At 46.9% G+C, this 11309-nt stretch overlaps 1 protein-coding gene across 1 annotated transcript; it reads right to left on the bottom strand.

The window, feature by feature from the left end:
* Positions 1-2152: 2152 nt before the first annotated feature.
* Positions 2153-11046, bottom strand: LOC129548455 (pregnancy-associated glycoprotein 1-like). The gene is made up of 9 exons (XM_055414977.2): positions 10947-11046; positions 9539-9689; positions 8433-8550; positions 8216-8334; positions 6832-7025; positions 5974-6090; positions 4166-4307; positions 3981-4079; positions 2153-2302 (listed from the first exon to the last, which is right to left on the bottom strand). The coding sequence occupies exons 1-9, from the start codon at positions 10997-10999 to the stop codon at positions 2153-2155; spliced, it is 1143 nt and encodes a 380-aa protein (XP_055270952.2). The 5' UTR covers positions 11000-11046.
* Between the last annotated feature and the right edge of the window lie 263 nt (positions 11047-11309).

Raw genomic sequence — 11309 nt, 5'->3', positions numbered from 1 at the left:
GTACAAACTGGTTTGAGGAAGCAGAGATCAAATTGCCAACATCCGTTGGATCATAGAGAAAGCAAGGGAATCCCAGCAAATATTTCCATCTTCTTCATTGACTATGCTAAAACTTTTCACTGTGTGGACCACAACAAACTGTGGAAAACTTTTTAGGAAATGGGAGTACCAGATCAGCTCACCTGTCTCCTGAAAAGTCTGTATGTAGGTCACAAAGCAGCAATTAGAATCAGACACGGAACATCTGAAAGATTTAAAACTGTGAAAGAAGTGTGACAAGGTGTCCATTCTCACTCTGGCTATTTAACTTCTGTATGGGATACATCACTTGATATGCTGGACTGCATAATTCCCAAGATGGAATAAAGATTGCTGGGAGAAGTATCAACATCCACCGATATGAAGATGACACTGTCCTAATGGCAGGAAGCAAAGAAGAACTAAACAGCCTCTTGATGAGGAGAGGAGATGCAAAAACTGGCTTAAAACTCAGCATTCAAAAAACTATTCACAAAAATATACTCAGCATTCATGGCATCTAGTCCCACCTCTCATGGCATATAGATGAACGAACGTGGAAACAGTGGCAGAGTTTATTTTCTTGGGATCCAAAACCACTATGGACCTTGACAGCAGTCACAAAATTAAAAGATATTTGCATCTGGGAAGGAAGAAAGGCTATGAAAAACCTGGACAGTGTATTAAAAAGCAGAGACTCACTTTGCTACAAAGGTCTGTAGTGGCAAACCTATGATTTTTTTCAGTAATCATGTACAGATGTGCAATCTGGACCATAAGAAAGGTTGAATGCCAAAGAATTGAGCTTTTGAACTGTGGTGCGTGAGAAGATTCTTGAGAGTCGCTTAAACAACAAGAAGATCAAACCAGTCCATCTGAAAGGAAAATCAACCTCTGACTCTTGCTGTCTCAGCTGAGGCATCTACTGAGGGCCTCCAGGTGGAAAGAATGGATGCTTCCACTGCAAAAGTGCCTAACCATGGCAGCTCCAAGCAAATAGTTTGTAGCTGCACCTCTGGAGGAAGCTTTGGAAGGCTGAAGGCTCTGTGTACCCTGAGTCCCCTGATACATGTGTTGTGTTCTCCCCAGCAGCATTGGAGGCCAAGGAAGGTGCAATCTGGGACCTGGAGGAGGGGGATGGCTCAGGGATCCACTGGGGCCACCACTTACCAAGTAGGACTGGAAAGGACAGAGCAGACATATGTGGCAGATAGCTGGTGACTGGGGTGTGGGAACAAGAGGGAACCAGCTCTGCGTGAAGTACCTCACCCAAAATCCCCTGGAGGAGAAACCCCGTGATAAGGTCATCTGAGATGAGACAAAGAGAGTCCTTTTTATTACCCCTTATAATTCCTCTGAATGAGGATTTGGTAGAGTTGATGGGTCATCACAAACTCTTCCATGGCCTAGACCATCCCCCAGTCGCTTTCTTGGGACTGCCTCTCCCCAGCTTCAGTCATGCAGTTCTGCAGGAAATTTACAATCATGTGTGCTGCTGGGTCAGGGCCACAAGACCATGTAAAGCCAATCATAGTACCCCATGTCCCTGCCAGGATGGCTGATCTAGGGCTATACATGTGATGTGAGGTGGGTCATTCAGAGAACACCCTTGAACTCTGATGTCTGCAATCTATTCTTTCGTTATTGGAGATGACCTCCAGATAAATCCCTAGGGCAAGTAGTTTGGACTCCCTCACTGGGTGTAGAAGCCTTAAGGAAGAAAGTTGCCAGGCTAAGACCATCAAAAAAGAGCGAAGGGAAAGAGGGAGGGTGAGAGAGAATTGATGACTGTTCATTTCTTGGGTCCAGTCACTGAGATCTTTGTATTTGCTCTGATTCTTGTGCTCTGGATTCCCATAATCATTTCAATGAGTCTCCCTTTTACTTGAAGCCAGTTGGAGTTGTGCTCCTCTCAATTTTGATTCAGACTTGGTTCTCGATCCTTCATCCCAGACACAAACAGAGGCACCCTTTTGTTTCAGCAAGATCACAAGTGGAACGCTTTATTCTTTACTGAGAATAGAGTGTGCAGACCACCAAATACAGTTCATCAGCATCCTGGGCAGGTGTGCCCTAAGGGTGATTGAGTGTGTGTTAGGAGTGGCCTTACTGATTCCTGAACCACTCCAAGCATTTACACTGCCCGGGCCAGGCCAATCCTGTCATTTCCTCGATCAAAGGCTGAGAAATACCGCCTCAGGAAGACATCACCCAGGATCCAGGTCTCTCTAAATGTCCTCAGTATGTTCTCTCTAATGGCGGTATAGCATTCACCTCTAGAATTCTGGTGGAGTCAAGACATACACCAGTCAGCATGAGCCCTTACCGGCGACCTCCCCAATATCCAGACCCTGCACAATTCTTGGTTTTATTTCCCTCTTTTGGTAAGTATCAAGGGGTTTTCTCAGAATCAGGGGATGTGACAGTTCATGCAAAACCAAATAGGTCCAAGACATGAGGTTGCCATGAGGAAGGGTGTGGTGAGTGGAGGACTGGGAGTTCAGGAAACAGGAATGAAAACAACAAAGCCCTATTGTAGAGCGCAAGAAACTATATTCAATATCTAGAGATAAACCATATGAAAAAGAATAAGAAAAAAGATTTTATCTGTATAACTGAGTCACATTGCTGTGCAGCAGAACTTAACGCAACACTGAAAATTAGCCACACTTTAATATAATTTTTTAAAACAGAACACGAGTGTCTATAGTTCTCCTCAGTCCCTTTTTCTTTCCTTCTGACTCCTGCTCCTTGTTTTCTCTGCAGAGAATCCTGTTTCTCCTCCTGCGTCCCCACAATCCTTACTTTATTAAAAACCTTTATTTTCTATTGGAGTATAGCTGATTAACAATATTCTGAGTTTCAGGTGGACAGTAAACGACTCTACCATATGTATCCAGGTAACCTGGTCCCAAAGATACCCCTCCCATCCAGGCTGTCATAATACTGAACGGAGTTCACTGTGCTACACAGTAACTCATTGTTGGTTATCCATCTTAAATAGAGCAGGGCCCACAACACGTTCTTGCAGACTTAACTCAGGAACTCTGGGAAGCCTCCTTAGGCCCACAGTCACCCTCTTTGGCCACTCCAGGCTTGTTCGGTAACGTACTCTGGTTCCCCATCCCCACCGGTCAGTCCGTAGCCCTCATCACCCCTAGTAAGTCCCCAGTGCCCCAGTGCAGAGCACCTTGGGATGCCATTTGCATGGAATCCAGGGAAGTTTTGCCTAGAACCAAGCAACCCTCCATATGGCTCCATGAGTTTGTGGTTTTAGAACTCCTGAATTTCCATCTCTTCCTCAAAGCCTTCTTTGAGCCCATCAGCCTTTTCTGAACTTCCATAGGGAGCTGACATGAAGCCTCCACCCTGTGCTGGGGCTGAGCAGTCACCGTGCACCCTTATTCACCTTAGTATCCAACCTCCCCACAGAGGGGTCAGGTACCGCACCTCAAAATGGGGACACCTGGCCAGAGCAAGGGGAAGATGCAGCCGAGAACTAGGCTGACAAAGTAGTTTATCATCCAAACCAGGAAAACTTTGAGAAGGGAAGCGATACTGTTATCTTATGCTGAGACATCACACTGAGACTGTCCCCAGCCATTCTCGTTGTAACATGGCCTTTTCAAGGACTGGTAGAACTGACTTTCATATGCACCTAAGGGTTCAGATTGAATTGAAGCTCTTTGAGGACTGAGGACCTTAGTGTTCCCCTTCCCTTGTGACTCCCACCATGCCAGCATGGTGTGGTGTCTTCACGTTTATTTTTGGAAGATCAGTGTCCCAGACGGCACTTTCCTCCCAAGAGGTTGGTTTTGTGGGAGGCACTGGCCCAGCCATAATGCTCAGAAGCATCTGCAATGGTGTGACATGGCCTGCAGAGGGCGCCCACCTCCAAGAAGCTGCCCAAGGGTTCCCGCAAGCTCCACTTTGAGAACCAACCCTCAGTATTGTCCCCTCACCTTGAGGATGTAGGCTCGAGCTGGCACTGGGTAGTTGATGCCGTTGATGGTGAAGATAATAGAGGGCAGGGTTTTGACCACTAAACATGAAATGTAGTGCTGTTAGAGAGAGAGGGAGAGAGGTTGGCCCTGGAGATCCTTGTTTGTGTGGAGATTGGGAGTGACCCAGGGGCATGACCCTTCACCTTGGAACCCCGTGGAGTGGCGCCAATGAGCTTCTGGATGTTATTGACCAGATTTGTTGGGCCTTCGATCAGTGATGTCCCAGTGTCCACAAGGGCCTTGCAGCCGCCAGAGCAAGCAATAACCTTTCCTTTCATGGAGATGCTGAGAGACAGTGGAAGAAAGGGGCATCAAGGGCACTCTGAGTCTCCCCAGAGCTGCCCCCTTCCCGACTGTCTCCTGAACAGCCCTTTGTCTCTGGCCCTCTTTTCCTTTGCTCTCGACACTGCATCTTTCTTGACATCCTCGAATGCAGTACTTGTATACACCAGGCTCTTTTGCACCTTGACACAAGCTGGTCTTCCTTCCTAGAGGAGCCCCCTCACCTTTGACTAGCAAATTTCCTCTCATCTTCCAGAATCCAGTTGAATTGTCACGGATTCAAGGGAGTATTTCCCCTGGTGTTTGTCAGTCTCCTGTCTTGGTCACTCTCTGTAGACCCTTCGTCATGTCTGCTGCTGCTGCTAACTCACTTCAGTCGTGTCCGACTCTGTGCGACCCCATAGATGGCAGCCCACCAAGCTTGCCGTCCCTGGGATTTTCCAGGCAAGAGTACTGGAGTGGGTTGCCATTGCCTTCTCCTCCTCATTATAGCATGTTCCAAACTGACAATTCACTATGTGGGCAAGTCACTTTATGTTCATCTGCCTTCTTATATGTGAGGGTGAATTTTATTCTCATTGCCTCCCTAAAGTGCCTGGCACACAGTGGATGCACAGTGCTTGTCTGTTCAATGAGTGAATGAAGACTGTGAAAATAATGAGAAACATCAGAGAGCTGTATCTGGGGGAACAAATAACGTATCACACACAGAGTGAAGATGGAGATTCACAGGGGCAGCAGATCCTCGTAGTGGTGGGAGAGAGGGGCTCCTCTGGAGAGGGTGTCTCCCAGCACTGCTCCTACAATCAGCTCAGACCCTCAGTCCCTGGCCAGGAAATACATGACTAGCCCACAGAAACTCCAAAGGACAGGTCAGCTTTTGTCTGAGCATATCACATGGAATCCTATCAATTATGCCTTGGTCCTCAGGTCACTCCTGGATCCCACCTTCCTGATTCTCTGTTATAGCCCCTGCCCCACTGTGTGCCCAGGTACATGGGGTGTCTTTTTTATTAGTTGCTTTCACGTCTTAAGACTGCAGCCAACCTCTCTCCACTGCTGGGTAGTTTCTCCCTAAGGAGACCAGTTTTCCCCATTTTCTCAGGACTGTCCCTGTTTGTAAGCAGGCATTTATCTGTACTGAGAACTTCCTTGGTCCCAGGGAGCCCTGGAGAGTTGGTCATCTTATCACAACTCTGTCCAGGCTGGAGAAATCCTCCCTGAGCCTCTGTTCACCACACTGCAGAGCCCTCTAACCATGCTCCCCGCCTCACAGGGCAGTGGGTGCAGCCCTCTCCCAGGGGCATAGACCTCCCCAGATCCTTTCAGGACCCTGGTCAGAGCCCTGGTCAGGAGACCTGGGGATTAGGAACCCATGGGTTGTTTGCATATCATGTGCTTGTGTGTCTGTTTATATGTGTGCTTGTTTGTGTCTCTGTGTGTTCTTGTGTGTCTGTGACTAGCTGTACATGTTTTTATGTGACTCTGTGTATGTTTATATGTGTCTGCTTGTGTGTTTCCATGTGTCTATGTGTCTGTCTTTGTCGTTGTGGGTGGTGTATATGTCTGTGTGACTATGTTTCTGAGAATGCATTTGTGTGTGTCTGCCTGTGTCCATGTACAGTAGCGGCAGCATGACCTGTGCTGACCCTCAGAGGGAGAGGCTTACCTGTCCATGTGAACACTCCAGTCGCCCGCTTGGATCAATGGTACCCAGTTGAGTTCTCCCTTGTAGTAGCGGTGGTCCACCCCACCAAACATTACCACACTGCCCTCCCGCTTGTTTCTGTAGAGAGAAGAGAGGTGGGATCCTTGGAGTATAGTAACAACAGCACTGTCTGAGAGCTCAGCTTGTCCACCCATCAGACCCTAATAATGTCCCCATCTACAGATGTAGAAATTGAGTCTAGAAGCGAATGAGATCCAAACTGATATCTGTTACTGTCTAATGAGTGGCACAGAGGAGGTTAGAAGCTGAGTCACCTGGCTGGGCTCTACCCACTAAGTCTTCTAAAGATGCTCTGGACCTCCTGCGACCTGAGTGCTGAGATAACCTCAAAGGGAAGGGTGCTGAAGTGTTTTGGCTTTCCCCTTATCCACCTTCTCATTTTTCAGGAAAATCAATGCCTGGGAGTTCTACAAATTGGGTAGCTGGCCCCGGCTCCCAGTGAAATGCTAATGAGGAAGGAAAGATATCCACCATCCTTTTCCTTCCTAGTTTATCAAATTCATAAGCAAATCCTAATGCCATTACCTTAAACGTGTTTCCTGTTGCCTTCCATTAGTCTTCCTCCTCACCCAACTCCCTAGATGAAGTTACAGGTCTTGAGCCCAGAAGCACGGTTGTTTCCAATAAAACGTTATTTAGAAAAGCCAGTGGTGAAGCCAGGTAGGGCCCTGGGGCCATAGTAATCCTGGGTTAGATTATCTCTCAGGATCTTTTTTTATCAATTGTTCTATAATTTTTGTGTAACTGAAAGCATCTTACAGCTAATTTGGAAAAAGGGATTGTCCATCTCAGACTTACTTGCTCAAGTAGAAGGCAAAAACAGGCTCAGAAATGGCACCTTGATTCTTCAGGTTGTCAAAGATAGGGATGGCTCCAGAGAAAGACATGTTCGGGTAGCTCAAGCCCAAGACGCCATCAAAAGGTATACCCTCAAACCCGTATTCTGCCACGCTTAGACCAAATGGCTGGTCAGTACTTACAAGGTCCCCAATCTGTGGAGAGAAGAGTGTTCGCACTTACAGATACATGAAGTGGGGCTAGGACTGGGCTGGGTGCATTGCCATTAGATCCTAGAGAAGAATTGAGTCTGGGCTGTGTCTTTGATGGACCTCAGACGGTTAGACCAAGATGGGAGGGGAGTTTGGATTCCATTTGACAGAGGCTGTGACTTTTAAAACATCTGCCCCTCTGAAAAACACCACCTGAGGGAGTCAGATTAGACTCTTGGCTTCTGTACAGGTGGGGCAAGCAAGAGCCAGGCCAGGTCCCATTGGTGCCCCCTTCTAAACAAAACGAACAAGAGCAAGATAGCCTTCCCTGGCATCTCTATGAACTAATGACAGGAATGAACTGCATTCTCTGTAAGGTACTGTGGATTCTGCTTCTGTCCAGGAAGACACAAGCCGAAAACACAATCTTGCTTGCAGGTTTCTATGAAATCACTGCCTGGGGAATTCACTTTTGGGGATGTGTGTATATGTGTGAGTGTGAATGAGAGGGAAAGAGAGAGAGGTAACTAGTCAAGTGCTTTGGGGAGGCAGGCCATAGGTTTATTAGACTCTCAAGGGCCCTCTAGAGTGAGAACTCATTTTTCAGGCCCCTTGACATCTCAGGCCTCCAGTTTCCCACTCTGGATACCCAAAGCCCTTGACTGCGCCCAGGGTCCCCAGATCAGTTTTATCCTGTCCCTAAACACGCCACAGCAACTACAGTCCTGAAAAGCCAGCTTAACTCCACCGCTTACCACATGTGTGACCTCAGCAAGGCCCTTGCTGTCTGCACCTCAGTTTCTTCATATGTCTCATGATCTAATCAGACAACCTGTTGTGTGGGGTTGTTGCAGGATTAAACCAGTTATTACCTGAAAGTGCCTGTGACAGTCTGTGAACACAAAAGTGAGTGCTTTTATCCCCTCTACTCGCTCCCAGCAAAATAAACCTTGAACTGCTAATGAGCAGAGGAGCTGCAAGTCCACACCTCAAGCCTCTCTCTGGGTTAGCTAATCTCTTTGATTGTTTGTTACCATGGGCACTGCCTCCCCAGGGACATGATCCTGTGGGTAAGATGGCCAATGTCTATGGGAGTCAGGCTAGGAAGTGTCCTGCCAGGTGGTCTTGCATCTGTTTTGCAAGCAGTGGTCACTCCTTAGCTAGTCCTGATTCAGCATTTGCTATAGTGTTACCCGAACTGTGTCATGAACAACAACTCCTTTCATCCTCCCAGAACCGTAGGTGATGCTGAAGATCTTTCTGGTAGGCCGGAAAGTGGAAGACCGAAGATGTCTGAACATAACATGCGTAGCTGCAGACACAAGAGATAAGTTTCATCAAGTGCCAAGGGTGGAAACAGGGCAGCAGGGCAAGTGAAACATGGTCCAGGGAGGGGGTGTCTGTACTCACCACAGGCTGTGCTGTTGCAAAAGACAGAGGGCACCCACAAGTCAGATGAGCCTGTGTCAAAGATAACCTGGAATTCCTGAGGGGGTGTTCCAATGGTGATGTTACCCACGTAGAGCTTCTACAGGGAAAAGGAGGGAGTGGGTTAGTGCAGAACTGGCTACCTTCTATTCCCACACTGTTGCCTCTGTCTGGGCATCACATATCTCTTGAGATCACTTTCTAACCACCATGAGCTCACAGACTTTGGTCACAGAGGTATCTGCATTTGATATATTTTTCCTGTGCTACATTGTATGAGGATATTGATTCTATGACCAGTCACTGAAGTAGTACCTCCTGCATTGGAAGTGCAGATGCATAACCACTGGACCTCCAGGACCACTGGACCTCCAGGACCACTGGGCATCCAGGGAAGTCCTGGTGCCTTCATTTGTGAAGTTCTGTAGTTTCTTCAAACCCAGACTATCTCCCCCTTCTCCAGGAGGTCCTTCTTGAACAACCTCAGCCACTCTCTAAACTCAAGCAACACATCCAATCAACACCACAGAGGTCACCCTTTCATTTGACGTGTATTTACCCTTTGTCTGTCTCTGAGGCTGGCATGGGAATTCTTGAAGACAAAATAAGCCCCGTTTCTAATCTAAAAACAGTAGCCACAGTGTTAGATTCTTATGGCCTTACACGGAATTTGGGCTCAGTAACTTTTTACTACTGTGGTTCTTGCATCTGTGGAAACTGAATTCCTCTGCCTGGGGATTCACTGTTGTTTGCAGTTGGTTCTACCTTTTCATAAGTGATGGCTCACTCTTCATTTGTAACTGAGTGGTTCACTTAGTTCAGAAGGAACAATCTCCCTCAAACTAATGACACATCTTTGACACAAAATAGATATTTACCTGCCACCTGGTAATTGCCTGGCCCAGTCACAAAAACCAGCAGTTGAGGATGAGAGTGCCTTCTCCTCTGCGTGGGGCCCCTGTTTTCCAGTGTTTCTGCCTCCTGCAGGAACCCCAAACCCAATATCCCGCCTGGCACCCAGGTGAGCCCCTGTGCTAGGCTAGAGCACCAGGGGACGCTTTGGAGCACCATGCTCCCAAAATACTTACATCCATGATATTCCTCAGGGGGTGAACAGTAAGATTTGAGCCACGAGAGGAGATCTGGGACAGTCTATAATCATGTCCCTTCAGGAAACTTTTCAGCATATTTTTTTCCATGAGGGCTTTTCTCATGGTCTTCACTCTCCTTAGAGGTATTCTTTCACCGAGCATTTGACAAAGAAAACAAAGAAGGAGCTACGATTAGCTGTCATTGTAATGGCCCTGTGTATTTTCTAGTCATTTTTATGAGGGACGTTATTATCAGAATTTTATGCATATACCATGGCAAAGACATGGGTTTGAATACAGGTTCTGTTCTGCAATCTTCCGTAAGTCATATGACCATGTGGGGTCTCAGACTATCCTTCGGTAAAATGGTGGAATGTAACAATACAAACCCTCCAAATAGAATGTCTTGGGGATGAGTGAAATGATGGACATAAGGTACCTGATAAATAGGAAGTCTCAACAATGACAGCCATTAGCTTTGCTGTTGCATTCCACTCTATCCTTCTCATAGAAGCTCAAGGGAGGAGGTAGAAGGGTGAGTCTTATCCTCTTTTACAAGGGAGCAGTTTGAAATGCAAGAAGTTTCTGAGTTGGCTGTGGTCACACTGCTTGTCAGATATAAAACAGTGTATCTTTCTCCAAGTTGAAAGAGAAGAGAGGGTTGAAAGAAGAATCCAAGTGATAGGGAACAAGTAAGTGAAATTCAGAGACTTGAGAAGGAAGGAAGAGTCAAATGAAAAACTGAAAGAAAACATCACAGAGAGAAATACACTCACAGAGACTTCCAAAGAGATGGAGAGACAAATGACAGTGATACCGAGATGCAGACATAGACACATAAACACGGAAGCAGAGCGGGAACAGAGAGGACATGGTGAATAAAAGGTAGAAAAGAGCTATTCCACAGGACCACACCTGCATCTGCACAAACTGTGCACTGAACAGCTGCAAGGTGTTAAATTTTCAATAGATCATGACATGACTGGACCCCAAGAGTTGGGCAACCATGCAAATTTACACCAAGACCTTTGGATCCACAATTCCTATCCGTTCCGTTCCGTTCAGTCGCTCAGTCGTGTCCGACTCTTGGCGACCCCATGGACTGTACCAGGCTTCTCTGTCCATGGGATTCTCCAGGCTAGAATACTGGAGTGGGTTACCATTTCCTTCTCCAGGGGATCTTCCCGACCCAGGGATCGAACCCAGGTCTCTTGCATTGGAGGCAGACGCTTTAACCTCTGAGCCACCAGGGATAGCAAGCTCCTTATCAATAAGTAAGAGTTGAACTTTAAGACAATTAGAGAAATATTCCATTCCCTTCTAAACCTGAGGGGTGGAAGAATAATCAGATGAAAAGAAAAATCCAAGAAAGGAATATGATGTGGCTTACAGTCCCCATACTTACTTGACTATGCACTCTGAGAAGGCCACCAGGCCGAGGAGCACAAGCCACTTCATGCTTCTTTTTGGCTCCAAGGGCTCAGGGAAGTTCAGATTCTTAGCATGTAGTGGTCACTGGAAACCCCTAGTTATATATGCTCTCCCATGCCCTAGTTTTCCCCTTTAGGCCACTAATAGAGCTGAAAAAAAACCACAAAGGTCTCGATAAAATCTTTACCTTCGTCAGTGTCCTGGGCGAGTGGACTTTGAAGCTTCTCAGAACACAGAGAATTGAACTGTAATCTCCTCCTTGAAGTTTGGCTGGAAAATCAAACTGATCTGCATGGACATGAAGATGAAGAACCTTGCCTATTTGGAGAAAAATCCT

Source organism: Moschus berezovskii, chromosome 25 (assembly GCF_049115385.1).
Source record: "Moschus berezovskii isolate FMDL1 chromosome 25, NW_MosBer_1.0, whole genome shotgun sequence".
NCBI lineage: Eukaryota > Metazoa > Chordata > Mammalia > Artiodactyla > Moschidae > Moschus > Moschus berezovskii.
The sequence above is the reverse complement of the archived record's forward strand: the minus strand, read 5'-3'. Positions and strand labels throughout refer to the sequence as shown.

Coding starts and splice junctions, on each gene's coding strand:
- LOC129548455 (XM_055414977.2), bottom strand. CDS start 10,999: ATGAAGTGGCTTGTGCTCCTCGGCCTGGTGGCCTTCTCAGAGTGCATA. Junction 8,551..9,538: donor CCCTGAGGAATATCATGGAT/GTAAGTATTTTG, acceptor TTTTCCCTGTAG/AAGCTCTACGTGGGTAACAT. Junction 7,026..8,215: donor TTGTTCATGACACAGTTCGG/GTAACACTATAG, acceptor TTCTCTCCACAG/ATTGGGGACCTTGTAAGTAC.